This window comes from Mercenaria mercenaria, chromosome 1 (assembly GCF_021730395.1).
Source record: "Mercenaria mercenaria strain notata chromosome 1, MADL_Memer_1, whole genome shotgun sequence".
NCBI lineage: Eukaryota > Metazoa > Mollusca > Bivalvia > Venerida > Veneridae > Mercenaria > Mercenaria mercenaria.
Window position 1 is genome coordinate 21,403,349 of NC_069361.1, and position 22,786 is coordinate 21,426,134.

The 22,786-nt window shown below is 36.3% G+C and overlaps 1 protein-coding gene and 1 long non-coding RNA gene across 2 annotated transcripts in view; both read right to left on the minus strand.

Annotated features, from left to right (window-relative positions):
* LOC123544233 (cap-specific mRNA (nucleoside-2'-O-)-methyltransferase 1-like) overlaps positions 1-13,862 on the minus strand; it is a 40,410-nt gene extending 26,548 nt beyond the window's left edge. Inside the window, exons 1-5 of the mRNA XM_045330297.2 lie at positions 13,706-13,862; positions 5,960-6,121; positions 5,465-5,557; positions 3,872-3,943; positions 3,079-3,173 (exon numbers count right to left, since the gene is read on the minus strand). Of these exons, the coding sequence (XP_045186232.2) occupies positions 3,079-3,173; positions 3,872-3,943; positions 5,465-5,557; positions 5,960-6,121; positions 13,706-13,825 (542 nt within the window). The 5' untranslated portion in view covers positions 13,826-13,862. The remainder of the gene's footprint in view (positions 1-3,078; positions 3,174-3,871; positions 3,944-5,464; positions 5,558-5,959; positions 6,122-13,705) is intronic.
* A 682-nt stretch (positions 13,863-14,544) lies between these two features.
* On the minus strand, positions 14,545-21,696 carry LOC128556501 (uncharacterized). The gene is made up of 3 exons (XR_008370718.1): positions 21,558-21,696; positions 16,529-16,629; positions 14,545-14,646 (listed from the first exon to the last, which is right to left on the minus strand). It is a non-coding gene; the product is annotated as an uncharacterized LOC128556501 (long non-coding RNA).
* Positions 21,697-22,786: the final 1,090 nt, after the last annotated feature.

Below are 22,786 nucleotides of genomic sequence, written 5' to 3' on the forward strand. Positions count from 1 at the left end.
ATGGTGAACAACTGTGCCAAGTTTCATCAAAATCCCTTCATGCATGTAGAAGATATGCTCCGGACAAAGCCTGTGGACGCCGCCCGCCCGCCAGGGGCATTCCCATAATACGTCCCGTTTTTCAAACAGGCGTATAAAAAGGTTAACATAACATGATGATAACATGATCATCATTAGTGAACTTCAATACCATTAAAACAGCATAGCTCAACATGATAACTGATCAATGGTTAGAACTTCGATACCGTTAAAACAGCATAGCTCAACATGATAACTGATCAATGGTTAGAACTTCAATACCATTAAAACAGCATGGCTCAACATGATAACTGATCAATGGTTAGAACTTCAATACCATTAAAACAGCATAGCTCAACATGATAACTGATCAATGGTTAGAACTTCAATACCATTAAAACAGCATGGCTCAACATGATAACTGATCAATGGTTAGAACTTCAATACCATTAAAACAGCATAGCTCAACATGATAACTGATCAATGGTTAGAACTTCAATACCATTAAAACAGCATGGCTCAACATGATAACTGATCGATGCATAAATTTCAATACCATCTCCTCAGCATGGATTAACATAACTGGTCGATGATCAGATTTCTATACCAACTCCTCAGCATATATAGTGATCAAAACTTCAATGTACTAAAAAAGCACATGGCTTAATATGAGAGCTGATACAGTGGTCAAAACTTCAATACCATTAAAACAGCATGGCTCAATATCACTGATAGCTAATACAGAGGTAAGAGCTTCAACTCCATTAACTAGATGTCCAAGGGCAACATGTCAAGCCTGCCATCTGACCCCTAACTGTGATCTTGACCTTTGAAATAGAGTCAGTCTCAATGAGTTAAACATTCATGCCAAACATAAACAAGATTTCTCAATGCATGTTATGGGCTGGACAGATCTGACATGACATTTGACCTCCAACTGTGACCTTTGAGATAGGAACCTGGGGTTTGCACATGACACTCCTTCTCACTGAGGTTAACATTCATGCCAAATATAAACAAGATTTCTAAATGCATGTGAAAGAAATGAGCCGGACAAGATTTGACATGACCTTTGATCTCCAACTATGACCTTTAACTTTGAGAAAGGAACCCGAGGTTTGCGCAAGACACTCCGTCCTACTGAGGTGAACATTCATGCCAAATATAAACAAGTGGTCCAAATTTGAAGGCTGTAGCTTGAGAAATGTAAAAGTAGGTCACTAGGTCAAAATCATGGTCAAATTTTATTTCGGAATACAAAACTATGCATGTGGTCCAAATTTGAAGCCTTACCTTAAAAATGTGAAAGTAGGTCACTAGGTCAATGTGAAGGTCAAAGTTTTTTTCGGTACACAAAACTATGCATGTGGTCCAAATTTGAAGGCTGTAGCTTGAGAAATGTGAAAGTAGGTCACTAGGTCAAAATCAAGGTCAAATTTCATTTTGAAACACGGAACTATGCATATGGTCCAAATTTGACGCCTGTACCTTCAAAAATGTGAAAGTAGGTCACTAGGTCAAAATCAAGGTCAAAGTTTTTTCCAGTGCACAAAACTATGCATGTGGTCCAAATTTTGGGGCTGTAGCTACAGAAATGTGAAAGTAGGTCACTAGGTCAAAATCAAGGTCAACTCATGTCAAGGTTCATCTTGCCACTCAAAAATATACATGTGGTCCAAATTTGAAGGCTGTAGCTACAGAAATGTGAAAGTAGGTCACTAGGTCAAAATCAAGGTCAACTCATGTCAAGGTTCATCTTGCCACTCAAAAATATACATGCGGTCCAAATGTGAATGTTGTAGTTATTGACAAGAACATTTTAAAAGCTTTTCCCTATATAAGTCTATATGAACCATGTGACCCCCGGGGCGGGGCCATTTTTGACCCTAGGGCGATAATTTGAACAAACTTGGTAGAGAACCACTAGATGATGCTACATTACAAGTATCAAAGCCTTAGGCTTTGTGGTTTGGACAAGAAGATTTTCAAAGTTTTTCCTTATGTAAGTCTATGTAAACCTTATGACCCCCAAGGCGGGGCCATATTTGACCCTAGGGGTATAATATGAACAATCTTAGTTGAAGACCACTAGATGATGTCACATACAAAATATCCAAGCCCTAGGCCCTGTGGTTTTGGACAAGGGGTTATTCAAAGTTTTTCCCTATATAAGTCATTATAAACTATGTGACCCCCAGGGCGGGGCCATATTTGACCCCAGAGAAATAATTTGAATAATCTTGGTAGAGGACCACTAGATGATGCTTCAAACCAAATATCAAAGCCCTAAGCTCTGTAGTTTTGGATAAGAAGGTTTTCAAAGTTTTTCCCTATATAAATCTATGTAAAATATAGAAATAAACAAAGGGCCATAACTCACTCATAAATTGTTGAACCAGTCTGATTTTCAGAGGGACACAACTAGGGTACCAATACATCATTCTGACAAAGTTTGGTCAAAATCCCCCCAGTAGTTTCTGAGGAGATGCGATAACGAGAAATTGTTAACGGACGGACGGACGGACGGAATGACGGACGGAATGACGGACGGACGCAGAGTGATTTTAATAGCCCACCATCTGATGATGGTGGGCTAACAAGACTGCTCCATGCATGGCCAAGTTATGGTCCGGACCAACAAAAACCAGACAGGCACGGACACACGCATGCACATACACCGAACTGCCATCTGGACAACAATGTCTTCGCTTCCGTAAGCTGGCTCGACAAAAAAGCATGGCTGAAAATGAGAGCTGGTACAGTAGTCAAAACTACAGTACCATTAAAACAGCACGGCTGAACATGTAACCTGATACAGTTGTTAAAACTACAAAACCATTAAAACAGAATGGCTGAAAATAAACAGTTTACACGTTGGAAAATAAAGTGCAAAACCATTAAAACTGCATGGCACAACACAACAGCTGATACAGTAATCAAAACTTCAATATAATTAAAACAGCATGGCTGAACATATGTTGTTACAGTGGTCAAAACCATTCCAGCAGTATGGTTCAACACAACTGCCAACTGTTAAACAATATACAGCATAATACTGACCTATTTAGAAAGAAAGCCCCTCTTATGGTTTCATATGGATTGGACCGTGTCCTAGCTTTCCTCATCTCTTCAGGCTCCAGTCTGTCAAATATGCTCTGAAATGAAACCATATGCCTATAAATGCTAGAACTTTAGTAATCATGAAACAGCATATTAACATTAACAGGTGTAAGCAGTTCATCATATCTAAATGGCTCTATAAACTGGCTTAGAAAATAACTTCATATTTATTTTGGATACTGGTTTTGGAGCTTTTTGGGGGCATGAAAATGATAAAGAAAATGCTGAAGACAACATAATTCAACAAGAGCTGTCACTAATGGTGACAAATGCCCCCACAGTGCCTTGACCTTTGACCTGGTGACCTTGACCTTTGCCCTGGTGACCCCAAAGTCAGTAGGGGTCGTGTACTCAATAAGTACCATCAGCATGTGAAGTCTGAAGGTCCTGGGTGCAGTGGTTCAAGAGTAAAGTGCCTTCATGCAAAAAGTTAACGTTGTGACTAACGGACGAACGAACGAACGGATGGAAGTTGAAAACTAATATGCCTTCCTTCGTGAGCATAAAAACCTACAAATGGTAATTTATAATACTTTATTAGTGCATGTGTATCAAAACAGGAAACAGCAGATGTCTAACATTCAACTACAAGACCTGTAACTCACCATTTTAAACTGATCATTGAGGATTAAAATGCGAGTGAAAATTATAAAGATCAGTAGAATTTGCTTTAAGCACTGTTTCTTTTAGCTTCCTGCAGACACAGAAGTTTTATGTAGCACAGGACACTTACCTTACAACTCAAGACTCCATTCAGTGTCTCCTCTGTACAAAACTGTGTCTCATTATCTAGTGTAAGTTTTTTCTGTAAAAGAAATAAAGAAGTTCCAACAATACTTAAAGTGGTCTCCTTTTAACCTTTAGCCTGCTGGCGTCAAATGATTCTGCCTTTGCGGCCAATGCAGATGAAGATCAGCCAGGCTGATCATGGTCTGCACTGTTCACCATTCAGTCAGTATATTTTTGGTAAGCATCCTTTTTAACAGTTAATGGCACTATCCAAATTGGAAGATGGACAAGTTCATTATGGAAATTTAGCAGGGTAAGGATTCAAATATATAAACAGTCCATGCAACAGCTCCAGATAAAATTTTCGTATCTCGCATATGACAAATTGTTCTGTCGGGTAAATCTTTCTGCCAAGTTATTCAAATATCTATATATGCATACAAAAGCTGTAGACTGGACAATAAAACTGACATTAAATCTTTGACCTCTAAGTATGACCTTGATATTTGAACCAGATGTCTTGGTCTTATATTCCACATAATATTCTTATATTCTTGTTCAGGTAAATATTTGTGCTAGGTTATTTGACAATCCAACCATGCTTGGCAAAGCAATTTATGGGACAAAAAGGCCAAAACTGTCAAAATATACACCTATCACGGCATATTACTTTTGACATTTACAAATACTCCACTTACTGACCAGACTATCAATTTTCTCAAAATTGACTAATTCAAGGGCCATAACTTCAAAGTAAGAGAGACTATTAGGCTGTTTATCAAACTTGGCCAAGACAATATGCCCATAAACATTCTATGTTTGGTAAACGCTGGATAAGAGCTGCTTAGGTTATTAAGCAAGCACAGTTAATTGTAATTCAAGGACTGTAACACAAGAGTGACTGGTACTGTCTGGCTGGCTATCAATCCTATCTGAGACATTATGCCCATAAACACTGTGATCAAGTTCAGTGAACATTTCCCAAGAACTACTTAAGTAACAAAGCAGACGCTGTCATTTAATCTTGCATCTTTTAATAACTCAAGGCTCATAACTCAACAATCAAAAGCTTTGAAGTATAATCATAATGGTTATCAAACTTAGCCAACATATACCCATTAACATTGCGATTTAGTTTGGTGAACATCGGATAAGAACTGTTGTAGCTAAAATGGAGCCATGATGCTGTCAATTTTAGCAATTTTTCTATGTATATAGTGTAGTAACAAAAAAGTCCCGTAACTCTGTATTTTAATTCTGAAAGAACCTAACATGCACCATGCACAATTACTGTTGTTACTGATCACTTGTGTAAAGTTTCATTAAATTGTGTCAAGGGGATGAAGAAAGTTGGTGCACACAAGATTATGTTTACAGACGGACAGACATACAACCTGAAACCAGTATACCCACCTTACAACTTCGTTCTTTGTGGGGTACAATAAATACAGCTAAAGTAAAACCTCTGTTAACAATACCTTCAGAGAGCAAACACCTCTCTATAACATTAGCTATTTAGTAAATCAACCTCTACGGAGTACTAACCTCTGCTTTGTTTTACCAGCAGTGTACACCCTCAAATTTAAATATTACTCACAGGGCCGAGTTTTTTCCAGGTCCTGAGATCTTCAATGGATGGTACATTCTCCTGACAGCTTGGCAGCCACTCTACCACCTCATCTATGATAACCTTTGCAAAGCGAATACAATACAAACATCAGATAATGGTGGCAGGGTAATGTTCCATCTTCACAAAAGTTAAAACAACGAATTCACTGTACTGTTTTAAGATAATACACACAGGATATTTGTTTCAGTGCTCGACTGAAATATCTTTCACCAGTGAACACCAGATGCAATATTTTCACGAGCAGGAATGCAAAATTTTGTGTTCGTAAGTGAAAGATATTTTGATCTTACATTTGAAACAAACAAATTTTCTTTTTATTTCATGTTTTGACTAAATTTTTCCATTTTATAATTTCTTATCAGTGAAAATTATATTTCACTCTAGTACTTAGATAATTCACTGAAAAACATGTAATAAAGAGCATAATCAGTTGAATTACTACAGTTAACATTCTGGGTGTACCTGGTCATCCTCTTCTTTCCACTCAATGTCCATTGAAGGCTCCAACCCCTTCAGCGTCAATCCTAGACCACGCCTCCCCCTCTGCATGGAAGCTTCTACAATGTTCACCCGACCTTGTGCATTCTTTCCTAAACCTTTGCCTTCTTTGTAGCCCATCTTGGCCTGAAATGATTTAACATCAATTGTATATTGTAACTTTCGCGCCTTTTCATTTGCTGTTCATATGAAATGAACGCCATTATTTGCAGTGGAAAAGAATAGGGCGAATGTGAATATTTAGTTACTAAGACCATGAAATCAAAACAGTTGCATAGATCCTGCATGATAATGATCAATGCAAAAGGAAGAAGGCTTCATAGAGATCCTCAGTTCTGCAAATCTTAAAAGAAACATTTTGACAAACTGTGCAATCCAAAATACATATATTACATTGCAGGTAGAACAAGGAGCTGTGTCCAATAAACGCTTGATGTCCCCGGTGGCATCCTTGTCAGTAGATTTTCCAAAACGAGGTCAAGGTCAAGGTCAAACTGAGGTCAGGTGATGTTTGAAGATGAGGAATGGTCACAGGTTACATCTGTATTAGTATCAATTCATTCTTGTAAGCGGTACTGATGCTAGACGAAATGGTCCCATTTGGTTAACCAAGAGATGGCCCATACAAAGCAACCTAAGCCCAAAATGAGGTCAAGGTCAAGGTCAAACTGAGGTCAGGTGATGTCTGAAGATGAGGAATGGTCACAGGTTACATCTGCATTAGTATCAAGTCATTCTAGTAAGGGGTATTGATGCTAGATGAAACGGTCCCATTTGGTTAACCTCGTACGGACGGATGGACAGGACCATCACTATATGCCTCCCGCATCAGTAGATGCCGGGGGAATAAAAATAGTACTTTTAATACACACCCTACATATTTTTTATTTCTAAAAAGTCGGGGACAAGCAAGGACACAAATCTAAGCCTTAACAATTCTGTTCTGACACTCTACTGACAGGGCATCTGATACAGGCACTCAACAAAATTTCTTCCCAATTTCATACTGACATTCTGTATTGTGAAACAGACAAAACAGTAAACACATCATGGACATATTCAGTCACATTCACTGGACAATTGAAAATTTAATATGCAGCAATACCAGCCCCCTACCCACCAACCACCTCCAAAAACTAATTCCATAGTTTAATGACTGTACATCTTGCTGTGAAACAGTTTCTCCCTAATATTATAGGGAAGCTCTAAACTCATCAGGTACAGATCTGGCACCTTTGTTAAAGGGTAAGAAAAATGTTCAGACAGACCAAGACAGGAAACAAGGGCAATCAGAATACTGTTCCAATGCTCTACTGGGCTACGTGGCCACTTACACGAATTCTTTCAGTTTAATGATGAAACAAAGTATTTCTTAGTCAATGAAATAGAATATTTTTGCAATTTATAATGTACAATTATAAATCAAGAGGGACATGATGACCCTGGATTACTAACCTAAGTAATATTGCCTAAATGTCATCAATAACAAGAGAGTAGGTCAGAAGGTCAAAATAAAGATTAAGTATTGAAATCTGTGAACATGGTCCGAATATCAAAGCTGATGCTAAAATATTCAGAAAGTAGGTGCTATGTCTGTCTTTGAATATGGAGATCACCAAAATAGCCAATGTTTTACCATTTCAGCGACCATTAAATCCGGAACCCATGGTATAATATGGATGCTTCAAGAAAGAAACCGAGATCTTATGGTGATACCAAATGTGAGCAAGTCCAAGATTAAAATCAAATCATAAATGAAACCGCTTCTGTGCAGACAAGACCAAAATAGCCAATTTCTGGCCCTTTAAGGGGCCAGCCGTGACTCTGGAACCCACTGTGGAATATGGCTGGTTCAAGAAAGGAACTGAGATCTTATGGTGATACAACTTGTGTGTAAGTGTGGTTAAAATCCAATCATAAATGAAACTTCTATTGTGCAGACAAGACCAAAATTCAGGGCTGTAACTCTAGAACCCATAAGATAATATGTCTGGTTCAAAAAAAAGAACCGAGATCCTATGATGATACAATTTGTGTGTAAGTTTGATTAAAATCAAATCATAAATTTTTTTGGAGAAGGCTTAGGTGAGCTAAAAAATAAAGAAATGAGAAATAGTACCCTGCAAATTCTTTTGATTTAGTGCACATTAAATGTTATTATTTCACTGTTATATGAAAATGGCGATTTTGTTGGGACAACATCTGAAAATAAAATTAATGGAAATGTATGTTAGAGTTATGGGACTTGACCCAAAGAGGTTGGAAATTGACCTAGAAAAAGTAACAAGAGGACCATGATGGTCCTGAATCGCTCACCTCTTCCCACATGACACAGTTTTGAGTATGACGTCGTTTTCTCTATTATTTGACAAAGTGACCTAGTTTTTGAGCTCATGTGACCCAGTTTTGAACTTGACCTAGATATTATCAAGATAAAAATTCTGACCAATTTTCATGAAGATCCATTGAAAAATATGGTCTCTAGAGAGGTCACAAGGTTTTTCTATTATTTGACCTATTAACCTAGTTTTCGAAGGTATGTGACCCTCTTTTGAACTTTATCTAGATATCATCAAGGTGAACATTCTCACTAATTTTCATGAAGATCTCATGAAAAATATGGCCTCTAGGGAGGTCACAAGGTTTTTCTATTTTTATACCTACTGGCCTAGTTTTTGACCGCACGTGGCCCAGTTTCGAAACTGACCTAGATATCATCAAGGTGAACATTCAGATCAATTTTCATGAAGATCCATTGAAAAATATGGCCTCTAGAGAAGTCAAAAGATTTTAATAATTTTAGACCTACTGACCTAGTTTTTGACCGCAGTTGACCCAGTTTCAAACTTGACCTAGATATCATCAAGATGAACATTCAGACCAACTTCATACAGATCCCATGAAAAGTCTGGCCTCTAGAGAGGTCACAAGGTTTTTTTATTATTTGACCTACTGACCTAGTTTTTTAAGGCACGTGACCCAGTTTCAAATCTGACCTACATATCATCAAGGTAAACATTCTGACCAATTTTTATGGAGATCCATTCACAAGTATGGCCTCTAGAGAGGTCACAAGGTTTTTCTATTTTTAGACCTACTGACCTAGTTTTTGACCGCACATGACCCTGTTTCGAACTTGACCTAGATATCATCAAGATGAACATTCAGACCAATTTTCATACAGATCCCATGAAAAATATGGCCTTTAGAGAGGTCACAAGGTTTTTCTATTATTTGACCTACTGACCTAGTTTTTGAAGGCACGTGACCCACTTTCAAACTTGACTTAGATATCATCAAGATGAACATTCAGACCAACTTTCATACAGATCCCATAAAAAATATAGCCTCTAGAGAGGTCACAAGGTTTTTCTATTATTTGACCTACTGACCTAGTTTTTGATGGCATGTGACCCACTTTCAAACTTTACCTAGATATCATCAAGGTGAACATTCTGATCAATTTTCATGAAGATCTCATGAAATATATGGCCTCTAGAGAGGTCACAAAGTTTTTCTGTTTTTAGACCTACTGACCTAGTTTTTGACCGCACGTGACCCAGTTTCGAACTTGACCTAGATATCACCAAGACGAACATTCAGACCAACTTTCATACAGATCCCATGAAAAATATGGCCTTTAGAGAGGTCACAAGGTTTTCTATTATTTGACCTACTGACCTTGTTTTTGAAGGCACGTGACCCAGTTTCGAACTTGACCTAGATATCATCAAGGTGAACGTTCTGACCAATTTTCATGAAAATCTTGTGAAATATATGGCCTCTAGAGAAGTCACAAGGTTTTTCTATTTTTAGACCTACTGACCTAGTTTTTGAAGGCATGTGACCCAGTTTCGAACTTGACCTAGATATCATCAAGGTGAACATTCTGACCACTTTTCATAAAGATCTTGTGAAATATATGGCCTCTAGAGAGGTCACAAGGTTTTTCTATTTTTAGACCTACTGACCTAGTTTTTGACGGCACGTGACCCAGTTTCGAACTTGACCTAGATATCATCAAGATGAACATTCTGACCAACTTTCATAAAGATCCCATGAAAAATGTGACCTCTAGAGTGGTCACAAGCAAAAGTTTACGGACGGACGGACGCACGCACGACGGACACCGCGCGATCACAAAAGCTCACCTTGTCACTTTGTGACAGGTGAGCTAAAAATAAGTCTCAAAGCTATATGCCTTTAAGTAATAGCTATCCTAGTATGTACTTGCACACAAAACTTTAAGCAAGATTTTCTTAGTCCAAAAGGGGGCATAATTTTGCCAAAATGCATGTCAGAGTTATGTGACTTGATACTATAACCTAGTTTTATAACCCCAAAGACACATGTGAAGTTTCAATTCAATATCTGCATTAGTTTTGGAGATAGAAAATCCTGGATATCTTACAGGATTTTTTAAGTCCAAGATACAAGTCAGAGTTATGGGACTTGACCTAAAATGGTTCGAAAAATTGGCCTTGAACAAGAGCTGTCACTAATGGCGACAAATGCCCCCGCAGTGCCTTGACCTTTGACCTGGTGACCCCAAAGTCAGTAGGGGTCGTGTACTTAATAAGTACTATCAGCATGTGAAGTTTGAAGGTCCTAGGTGCAGTGGTTCGTGAGTAAAGTGCCTTCATGCAAAAAGTTAACGTCAAGCTAAAAATTAGTCTTTCATGAACATAACAGATTTTAAAGGTATGTTAATGTGTAGATAAAAATACCATCTTCACACCCTATTACCTGATGTCCTCCACGCCGAGAGATGCGGCTACCACAAAGGTCAGAAATCAATAACGGCGAGTAGTGGTGTTAGTTTTTAAGCTGTATTTTTTTTTATTTTGACTTTCCATGAAGATATTCTGGTGAAGGCATATGCGTAAGCACATCATAAAAGTAATCCTGGTCGCCAACATTGCGAAATAAAGAAGTATTCAGCTGTTTAAAGTGGACTTTTATTAAAATTGATGTGAAAATCATATTCAACGACCCAATTCGAAGTGCTTATAAAATAAATTGATCGGATTTACCTCATACGTCAAACGATCAATCATCTAGGGATAATCCTGGCAAGTTTCAAGTCTGTCCGTACGTCTACACTGACATTCTGGCCCTCCAAAGAGACCCAGGTATGGTCATGTATGATAAACTTTACCGCAGAGGGCATTTTTAAATGATGCCCATCCCGATGAGGAGTCAAAATATAGGATACAGTTTATGGCAGAGGGAAATTTGCTGTAAAAACGTCTATTCTGGCTGTTTGTTTCACTTTTAAGACATTGAAGGTCATGAAATTATTTGCAGTTGTTTATACTTCAGTCTAATAATGGACGATTTTCAATGGCGAACACAGCTGTTACACAGTTGTAACAAGTGTTAATCATTCTAGATTGTATTTCTATCTATCTCCGACATTGTATACAATCTGCTACATGTATAGAATTGTTTTGCTACTGTAAATCTTTGTTTTGTAAGTTCATTTTTGTTTCAATCTCTTTTATCATGAAATATACAGAAATAATGATATCCTAAGTCCTCCTGAGTTGAATTTACGGTTAATATTAATTATTCAAATCGTTCTGCATTATAAAGCTTTCATTTAAATACACATCAGTTCATATATGACTGGTTAACACATTTTGTCAAGTAGTATATTTAAGCATATATATTTGAAATATATGAGAATTGTTTTCAAAAATGCTAAGACACTGATTTTGCAGCTTGTAAAGCTAGAGCAATTGACCATTTAGTTACAGGGAACTGGAATTAGATGAAAACATTTAGAATGCTGATTATATGACAAAAAACATAATGCTGACGTGATTCTAAACGAAGGTGAAATGTTCATTTCTAGTGACCAGCGTGTGGGCATTTATTGAAGTTACAGGGCAAAATATCAAAACAGAATTACTAAACAATAACATAAAATCAAGTCAATAAACTTCAAGTTTACGGTTTAGACATTATTAAGTGATTCTTCGTTGGCCGAGCGGTTACGGTATTCGTATTATACCTTTTCACCAGGAGTTCAATCCCCACTTTTATAGTTTGCATTACATACTTTGTGTAAGTGTATTTTTCTCTGGTTTCTAATTTGTTGTTTTGTTCCTCATTTTCGTATAAAATTGGTAGTATCTATAAATCAGCCAATCCTAAAATTATGACCAGGCAATGCTTTTATTAAAGCGAAGTGTAAGACTGTTATAAATCTTATAATTAAAAACTAACTTGTACAGGTTTAAAAATATCACAGGAAAGCTTAAAAGACATTAGATCATATTAAAGGTGGAGTGTATTTAGACAAAATTACATGTCCATTGTGACATATTTAATTAAGTGATCATGTTAGAACTGGATTCACTAACTCGTTTTGTCTTCATTGATTCGTACAGGTTTAAAAATTTCACCGGAAAGCTTAACAAGAGCTGTCAGTGGACAGCACGCTCGACTATTCTCAGTGCTTGATAGTATAATATAAGCTATGAGTAAAACTATAACATTACGATAAGCATATACTAAGTCGAAACGGGGCCATAATTCAGTCAAAATGCTTGATAGAGTTGCCTCCTCCTTTTTACAGACTGGGATCATGATGGTAAACAAGTATGCAAAATATGAAAGCAATATCTCAATGGACTTTGAAAATATTTGGGGTGGTATGCAAACTTTAACATTTATTCTAAGTCAAAAACGGGCCATAATTCAGTCAAAATGCTTGATAGAGTTGCCTCCTCCTTTTTACAGACTGGGGTCATGATGATAAACAAGTATGCAAAATATGAAAGCAATATCTCAATGGACTTTGAAAATATTTGGGGTGGTACGCAAACTTTAACATTTGTGTGATGCTCACGCTTACGCTCACGCCAGGGCGAGTAGGATAACTCCCCTATTCTTCGAATAGTCGAGCTAAAAATGCTTGATAAAGTTGCCCCCTCCTTCATACAGACTGGGGTCATGATGGTAAACAAGTATGCAAAATATGAAAGCAATATCTCAATGGACTTCGAAAATATTTGGGGTGGTATGCAAAGTTTAACATTGGTGTGACGCTCACGCTAATGCTTACGCCGACGCCGGGGTGAGTAGGATAGCTCCCCTATTCTTCGAATAGTCGAGCTAAAGATACATTGTTAGAACATCGAATAAGCAGCATATAGGTGAATATAGCAAAAGTCAGATTTTCAAAAATCTGACACCACGATGTGTGGGTTAGTTGCTTTAACACTGTGTTACAGCAGTGTTCTCCATTGAAAATAGCCCATTATTATAAAGTTTATCATACATGACCATACCTGGGTCCCTTTGGAGGGCCAGAACGTCGGTGTAGATGTACGGACAGACTTGAAACTTGCCAGGATTATCCCCAGGTGATTGATCATTTGACGTGTGAGGTAAATCCGATCAATTTATTTTGTAAACACTTCGAATTGGGCCGTTGAATATGATTTTCCCATCAATTTTAATAAATGTACAATTCAAACAGCTGAATACTTCTTTATTTTGCAAAGTTGGCGACCAGGATGAATTATATAATATGTTTAGGCACTTAGGTGTATGCCTGCACCAGAATATCTTTATGGAAAGTCAAAGTGAAATATACAGCTCAAAACACTAACACCACTACTCACCATTATTGATTTCTGACCTCTGTGGTAGCCGCATCCCTCGGCGTGGAGGACATCAGGTAATAGGGTGTGATCTTACCATCATCTTTTCGGCAAAAGCATTATAAGCTGTGCGCGGCTTCTTTGCAGTCGGTTCTGCATCACTAGACTGGTGTAGTGGGTCCTCATCACTCCCAGATTCTGATAGAATATAAAACATTGTAACAATGAACTGAAAATATAATTCAAAACTAAACCTGGTGATATATCAGCAAATATATGAGATACTGTACAGACAATATTCAATAGCTTCCATGTTATTTCATTTGTCTTTAAGCTTTCCACTGCATACCAGTAAATTCGAAGTTTAAAATCAGCATTCAAATAGGTAAAACCTTTTCTGTGAAGCAAGACTGTTTCAAAGATACAGAATTAACCAAACTAAATAAATATCACAAACCCATTGATTGTTATATTGGCTACAGAATATAGGATTTTATTCGAATGTAAATTTTGTCATGCAATGACTCTCTGACTGAATTATTTATTTCTGTTTTCTTCATGTTCTGCTACTTCTGTTGTAACTGGTCCCTTTGTGTCTCTTAAGTTTTACCTGATATGCATTTGATGGTCCCAGAGTAATAGTTGTTAATATTTTTAGTTCACCAATGACCTAATCAGCATTCTTGAAAATCATTTTAGTGTTGCTCTATGACTTGCACACTTTTGTCAAGTTATTGTTAGTTAAAGATGACTCTGGCTGAGTATTACCGAGTTTTACAATGGTACTTCACTTTATTCTCGCCACTGGTCGGTCCGCTTTTGTAATCATATTCAGTTAATGTTGAACTTTTTTCTATATTTCAAAAGGTTGTGATTGACATATCAATTGAATACCCAGTAATATGTAAATAATTTACTAAATAATTTACTACATGTATTAAAAACTGGAAACCATTAATGTAAGAATGGCAAGCGAAATATCTTTCTACCTTGAGCTCTCTTTCCTAAACCTTTGCCTTCTTGGTAGCCCATCTTAGCCTGAAATGATTAAATATGAAATGATTAAACACCAATTGTATATTTACCCATAAGTATGATGCAACATTTTTTTCTACTTAGTGACTAAGACCTTGAAATCAAAACAGTTGCATAGATCCTGTATAAAAATGATCAATGCCAAAGGAAGAAGGCCACTATATTCTCATTGGTAAACCTGTAACTTTTTTTTTAGAGATCATCAGTTCTGCAAATCTTTAAAGAAATATTTTGGCAAACTGTGCAATCAAATACATATATTATATTGTAGGGAGAAAAATAGTACTTTCTATATACACCTTACATATTTTTTATTTCTAAACAAGAGATCACAGAGTGATCTTGGCGCCCACCATTGAGCCATTTTTGAATGTTCCAAATTTCAACACTAGCTCAAGGTCAAAATCAAGGTCAAATTTCATTTCAGTACACAACACTGTGCATGTGGTCCATGCATGTGGTCCAAATTTGAAAGCTGTAGCTTGAGAAATGTGAAAGTAGGTCACTAGATCAATTTCAAGGTCAAAGTTCATTTCGGTATACAAAACTATGCATGTGCTTCAAATTTGGAGGCTGCAGCTTGAGAAATGTGCAAGTAGGTACTTGGTAAAAATCAATGTCAAATTTCAATTCAGAACACAAAAATATGCATGTGGTCCAAATATGAAGCCTGTAGCTTCAGAAATGTGAAAGTAGGTCACTAGGACAAACTCAAGATCAAAGTTCATTTCGGTACACAAAACTATGCATGTGGTCCGAATTTGAAGGCTGTAGCTTGAGAAATATGAAAGTAGATCACTAGATCAAAATCAAGGTCAAATTTCATTTCAGAACAAAAAACTATGCAAGTGGTCCAAATTTGAAGCCTGTACCTTCAAAAATGTGAAAGTAGGTCACTAGGTCAATGTAAAGGTCAAAGTTTTTTTTGTAAACAAAACTATGCATGTGGTCCAAATTTGAAAGCCCTAGCTTGAGAAATGTGGAAGTAGGTCACTAGGTCAAAATCAAGGTCAAATTTCATTTTGGAACACAAAACTATGCATGTGGTCCAAATTTGAAGCCTGTACCTTAAAAAATGTGAAAGTAGGTCACTAGGTCAATGTCAAAGTTTTTTCTGGTGCATTAAACTATGCATGTGGTCAAAATTTGAAGGCTGTAACTACAGAAATGTGAAAGTTGGTCACTAGGTCAAAATCAAGGTCAAGGTTCATCTTGCCACTCAAAACTATACATGTGGTCCAAATATGAATGTTGTAGGATATTGACAAGAAGATTTTAGAACTTTTTCCCTATATAAGTCTATATAAACCATGTGACCCCCGGAGTGGGGCCATATTTGACCCTAGGGGGATAATTTGAACAATTTTGGTAGAGGACCACTAGATAATGCTACACACCAGATATCAAAGCCCTAGACCCTGTGGTTTTGGACAAGAAGATTTTTAAAGGTTTTCCTTTTGGTTGCCATGGCAACCAGAGTTCTGCATGGAATTCAATTCTTTGAACAATTTTGAAAGGGGGCTCCCAAAGATCATTCCTGTGAAGTTTGGTGTAATTCTGCCCAGTGGTTCTCAAGAAGAAGATTTTTTTAGAAATGTTGACGGCCACACGCCGCACGACGTACATTGAGCAGTCACAAAAGCTAAATATCAAAAACTAAGAAACAGTATACTGTGAAATCTTTTGATTTAGTGACTGTTATAATTATGGAAATGGTTATTTTGTTGGGACAACATCTGAAAATAAAATTAATGGAAATTGATAATTCTTCTATGGCATTTAATTTTGTAGATCAACACATCCATGAAAGCAATAGAAATAAGTCCTCCATGATCATAACAGATTTTACAGGTATGTCAATGTGTAGATAAAAGTACCATCTTACCATCATCTTTTCGGCATAAGGACTATAAGTTGTGCACTGCTTTTTTAAAGGTGGTTCTGCATCACTAGACTGCTGTAGTGGGTCCTCATCACTCCCAGATTCTGACAGAATATAACACCTTGTATTAATAAATTGAAAATATAATTCAAAACTAAACCTTGTATTATATCAACAAATGTATGAGATACTGAACAGACAATATATACCTTCCATTTTATTTCATTTGTCTTTCAACTTTCCACTGCATACCAGTAAATTCGGCAGTTTAAAATCAGCATTCAAATAGGTATAACCTTTTCTGTGAAGCAAGACTGTTTCAAAGATACAGAATTAATCAAACTAAATAAATATCACAAACCCATTGATTGTTATATTGGTTGCAGAATATAGGATTTTATTTGAATGTAAATTTTGTCATGCAATGGCTGTCTGACTGAATTATTTATTTCTGTTTTCTTCATGTTCTGCTACTTCTGTTGTAACTGGTCCATTTGTGTCTCTTAAGTTTTACCTGATATGCTTTTGATGATCCTGGAATAATAGTTGTTAATATATTCAGTTCACCTATGATCTATCTATCAGCATTCTTGAAAATCATTTTAGTGTTGCTCTATGACTTGCACATCTTTGTCAAAATCAGCTATCTATATTTGAATATATAGCACTGCATATTATTGGTATTATGTATCAGTCTGGTGTTATTTTTTATTTTTTCCTAAAATATTTGAAATAACAAGAGCTGTCGGAGGACAGCAACGCTTGACTATTCAACAGCCTTGTCAATTGAATGAATATAAAAGTCGAAAACGGGGCATAATTTTGTAAAAATGCAAAACAGGGTTATGAAACCTGCACAGTGCTTATCAGCTCATGACAGTGGACAAGTGTGTGAAGTTTTAATCCATTCCAGTAAGTGGGTACTGACATACCATCATATATATAAGATTATTTAACCAAAAACTGCAATGCTGAAAAAGGGGCATAATTTTGTAAAAATGCAAAGTAGAGTTATTAAGCCTTTGCAATGCATGTCATATCATGACAGTGAACAAGTGTGTGAAGTTTCAATCCTTTCCCATTAGTGGATACAGAGATACCAGCTTACATACAAAAACTTAACAAAAAACTGCTAAGTCGAAAAAGGGGCATAATTTTGATAAAATGCAAAGTAGAGTTATGGGACCTGCACAGTGCAAGTCAGACCATGACTGTGAACAAGTGTGTGAAGTTTCAATCCATTCCCATTAGTGGATACTGACATACCAGCTTACATACAAAAACTTAACCAAAAACTGCTAAGTGGAAAAAGGGGCATAATTTTGGGAAAAAAGAAAGAAAAAAAAGTAGAGTTATGGGACTTGCTTAGTGCATGTCGGATGATGACAATGAACAAGTGTGTGCAGTTTCAATCCATTCCCATTAGTGGGTACTGAGATACCAGCTTACATACAAAACCTTAACCAAAAATTTCTAAGTCAGAAAAGGGGCATAATTTTGTAAAATAGCAAAATAGAGTTATGGAACCTGTGCAATGTAAGTCACTTTATCCCAGTGAATAAATGTGTGAAGTTTCAATCCATTCCCATTAGTGGTTACTGAGATACCAGCTTACATACAAAAACTTAACCAAATCGGAACTCCGACACAGATGCGGATGCACGGGTGAGTCCAATAGCTCTACTATTCTTAGAATAGTCGAGCTAAAAATGTAGGGTTGTCTCAATAGCCACTTTTGGCAGTTTTAAGCATGGATGGGCACCTGGGAACCACTGAGGGGCTAAAGACTTAAAGTCGGTGCCCTTAACTATTCAGCCACAGAGGCCTATGCAACAAAAATAATAATAATAATAAAAAATCTTTAGAATTTTCTTAAGCTTAAGGGGGAAGGAGTCAGTGGGAGCAGACAATGGTATGAACAGGTGTAGAAGGCAATGTGTACATATGGTGAAAGCTGGAAAGAAATATGGAGTAACACAAGAAAGAAAGTGAGAAGAGGAAACACGTCAGGGATCATGCCTGATACAAAATAATAAACAAGTGAAAACCTGCTTTTTATAGGTATTTATCATTTTACCATTAAATTATCATTATATTAACAATCATTTCTGGCAGACTAATCAAAGTGCCAAGATGGTGTCAATTCTTAAATAACAAATGCTTTTGACTGTAACTAGAGTCACTGACTGGGACTAGTAGAAACCAGAAATAATATGACATAAATGAATAACTTTCAGAGTATTATATGTATGAACAAGAGCTGTCACAGGAGACAACATGCTAGACTATTTCAATTCTAGCTAGTGAAACTGCATATCATATATTGCAAACCAAAATGCAGGTCAGAGTTATGGGAATTGATGCTATCAACTAGTTTCATAACCCCGAAGACACAATGTCATGTAAAGTTTCAATTCAATATCTGCATTAGTTTTGGAGATAGTAACTTGCATGCAAAACTTTAACCAGAATTTCTAAGTCCAAAAGGGGGCATTAAATTTGCTCAAAATATATACATGTCAGAGTTATGGGACTTGACCCAGTGAGGTTGGTAATTGACCTAGAAAAAGAAAAAACAAGAGCTGTCCATAAGACAGCCAAGCTCGACTATTCGAAATATTGTCACAGAAGCAGGAAATTATTACCCAAAATGTTAAATATCAAAAGAGTTTTAAGTTCGAAACGGGACATAATTTGACCAAAATGCATATCAGAGTTATGGGACTTGATGCTATCAACTAGTTTAATAACCCCGGAGAAACATGTTAAGTTTCAATTCCATATCTGCATTAGTTTTGGAGATAGTAACTTGCATGTAAAACTTTAACCAGAATTTTCTAAGTCCAAAAGGGGGCATAATTTGCTCAAAATACATGTTAAGAGTTATGGAAATTGACCCAGTGAGGTTGGTAACTGACCTAGAAAAAGAATAAATAAGTTTCAAAGCTATATGCCTTTTGGTTATAGCTGTATGTACTTGCACGCAAAACTTTAACCAGGATTTTCTAAGTCCAAAAGTGGGCATAATTTGCCCAAAATACATGTCAGAGTTATGGGACTTGATTCTATCAACTAGTTTTATAACCCCGAAGACACATGTGAAGTTTCAATTTAATATCTGCATTAGTTTTGGAGATAGTAACTTGCATGTAAAACTTTAACCAGGATTTTCTAAGTCCAAAAGGGGGCATAATTTGCTCAAAATACATATCAGAGTTATGGGACTTGGCCCAGTGAGGTAGGTAAATTGATCTAGAAAAAGAAAAAATAAGTTTCAAATCAATATGCCTTTTAGTAATAGCTGTATGTACTTGCACGCAAAACTTGAACCAGAATTTTCTAAGTCCAAAAGGGGGCATAATTTGGCCAAAATACATGTCAGAGTTATGGGACTTGACCCAGTGAGGTAGGTAACTGATCTAGAAAAAGAAAAAGTAAGTTTCAAATCAATATGCCTTTTAGTAATAGCTGTATGTACTTGCACGCAAAACTTTAACCAAAATTTTCTAAGTACAAAAGGGGGCATAATTTTGCCAAAATGAAGGTCAGAGTTATGGGACTTGGTGCTATCAACTAGTTTTATAACCCCGAAGACACATGTGAAGTTTCAATTCAATATCTGCATTAGTTTTGGAGATAGTAACTTGCATGTAAAACTTTAACCAGAATTTTCTTAGTCCAAAAGGGGGCATAATTTGCTCAAAATACATGTTAGAGTTATGGAACTTGACCCAGTGAGGTTGGTAATTGACCTAGAAAAAGAATAAATAAGTTTTAAAGCTATATGCCTTTAAATGATAGCTGTATGTACTTGCATGCAAAAACTTAACCAAGGTGTGACGCCGACGCCGACGCCAGGGTGAGTAGAATAGCTAGACTATTCTTCGAATAGTCGAGCTAATAAGTTTCAAAGCTATATGCCTTTAAATAATAGCTAAATGTACTTGCATTCAAAACTTTAACCAAGGTGTGACCCCAATGCCAGGGTGAGTAGAATATCTAGACTATTCCTCGAATAGTTGCGGTAAAAAAGGCCCAGAATTACCTCAGAACTACGAGAAATAGACATACAGAAATAGGCTTAGGTAAGCTCCTGTGATGCAGAACAATATCTGGCATTAGACTGTCTCTCTTTTTTTATTACAAAATTATCTTTGATTTATTTAATATTAGTCAAAATAATTCAACTTCAGATTGTTTTACATAAAGGCAATCTAACGTCAAACTTCAAAGGACCAAAATAATGGAGGATAAATCAGAGTACACCGTCGTATAAAGTTATTTGTTTTATCGCTTGGGCATATAGCATGTAGACACGGAAATTATCAATCGTGTACTGTACATACATATAGGTTTAAATCACCAGAAAATTCATATTTCTGGAAATTATTTGATAGTTTTTACATAAATTAATGAGGAATTGAGTCCCCTTTTGATACATGTGAGTTTTATTTGACTTCATCTTGTATTTGCAACATAAACGGCAAATTTAAACCCAAATCAGCAGCGATGAAAATTTCGAAAATTTCATCTATTGAGTGCAAGACGAGAGTGGAGATACTGCCCATTTGAAAAATAACTAAATATTTCCTAAGATCACGTCAAATTAGTTAGACTATATTTATAATATATGCCGATGGTTAGCACTTGCATCTCTTGGCAACCTGTATTTTGTGTCACTTTTGATGCAGTTTCAGAAAATTAAATATATATATATCAAAACTTTTCTAAGAATTAAAAGTGAAAGTAGGCCTATACTATGCCATTTTCTATTGCCAGTATTGGTATTTTTGTTAGTTTTTTTGTAGCTTCTGGAGTGCTGGTTCTTGTCTTCTACGTCATATTATGTGTATTTTGAATAGTAAAACACTTCTGGAGTTTACAATATTAACCAGCAAATTATTCCATTTGTCAATAATTTTTGTTGAACACAATATTTTATCAGTGCACACTGTGAAGTAAGATCTGTGAGCGAACATATTGTGCAAACTGGCAACTGACAACATCGATATTAAATAATTAAAATGATTACCAGACCCTGTTTCCGACAAGCTAGACGCCATTCTAATATATATATCACGCAAATTTAGACAAAAAACAAACGAAAGTCACATTTTCAATATTTGTGGAATTATTCTCCTTTGTAGAGAGTCTTGACAGGAGAAGGTAATTCTAGCTGTTATAGTAATAGGATTAATACCACCAAATCTAAATTTCATATTTTGTAGGCTGAACACCACTAAATCCAGCTGTTCTTTATTTCATATAAAATCCACTCACTTCATAACGGTGTTTCGACATTTTCTAGCATATCAGATTTTCAGAGACTTATATTCCCATAAAGAACTAGATCGCTACTTTAGAAAAACAAAAAGAAAAGGGGGTGTTAACTTTTATATAAGAAAACTACAGTTCGTTAAATACAACCCGCTGAATTTACTACTTTTTGCTTCTTTCAATTTCTCTTTTCGTGACATTAAATTCTTACGCCGCCATTTTTATCTAGCATGCGATAGGAACATGCCGATTTCATTACAATGCAAAGTGATACATACTGAAACGCGGTAGGGTAAAAGTAAGCACGTTGCTGCCAAGAAAATGCACTAGGAAAGGAAAAAAGATTAGTACTATTTATATTTGGACTACTTGTGACTAGACCTGCGGAGGCTTTGTATTGTAACTGATTTACAACTTTACACTTTTTTTTGCATTTGCATAGATCACAACATTAGCACACATTATATAGTATAACAATGTAAAATAATTTTAACAAATAAAATAGATTAGATAGACATTTAAATAAAATAACAGAATTTCTACGGCACTGATTAAAAGGTAAAGTTAAAGGTAAGCTTTATTTAACGTCGCATATAATCCAACATATAACACGAGCTACAAAGCTATAAACTAGGTATCCAGTAACAGATACTTACCCATGCTTATTTTACCTCCTGGTACTACCCTTTCAATGCTGAGTGCCAAGCAATGGAGCTACCAGTACCATTTTCACGTCTCTGGTATGACGCGGCCGGGGATCGAACCCCAGACCTCCCGCACTCAAAGCGGACACTCTACCACTAGACTATTGAGGCTATTTGGGTTGACATATTGCAACTTCAGAACTTCAGCATTCTTAAAAGCAAAAGTGATAAATAAGAGCATAACAACTTAAGAGGAATAAGTAGGTTAAGAGCATATTTTCGTATTGAAATAAAAAAAACGACTTTGGTAATATAAATATGATCTATGGTTGCATGGATA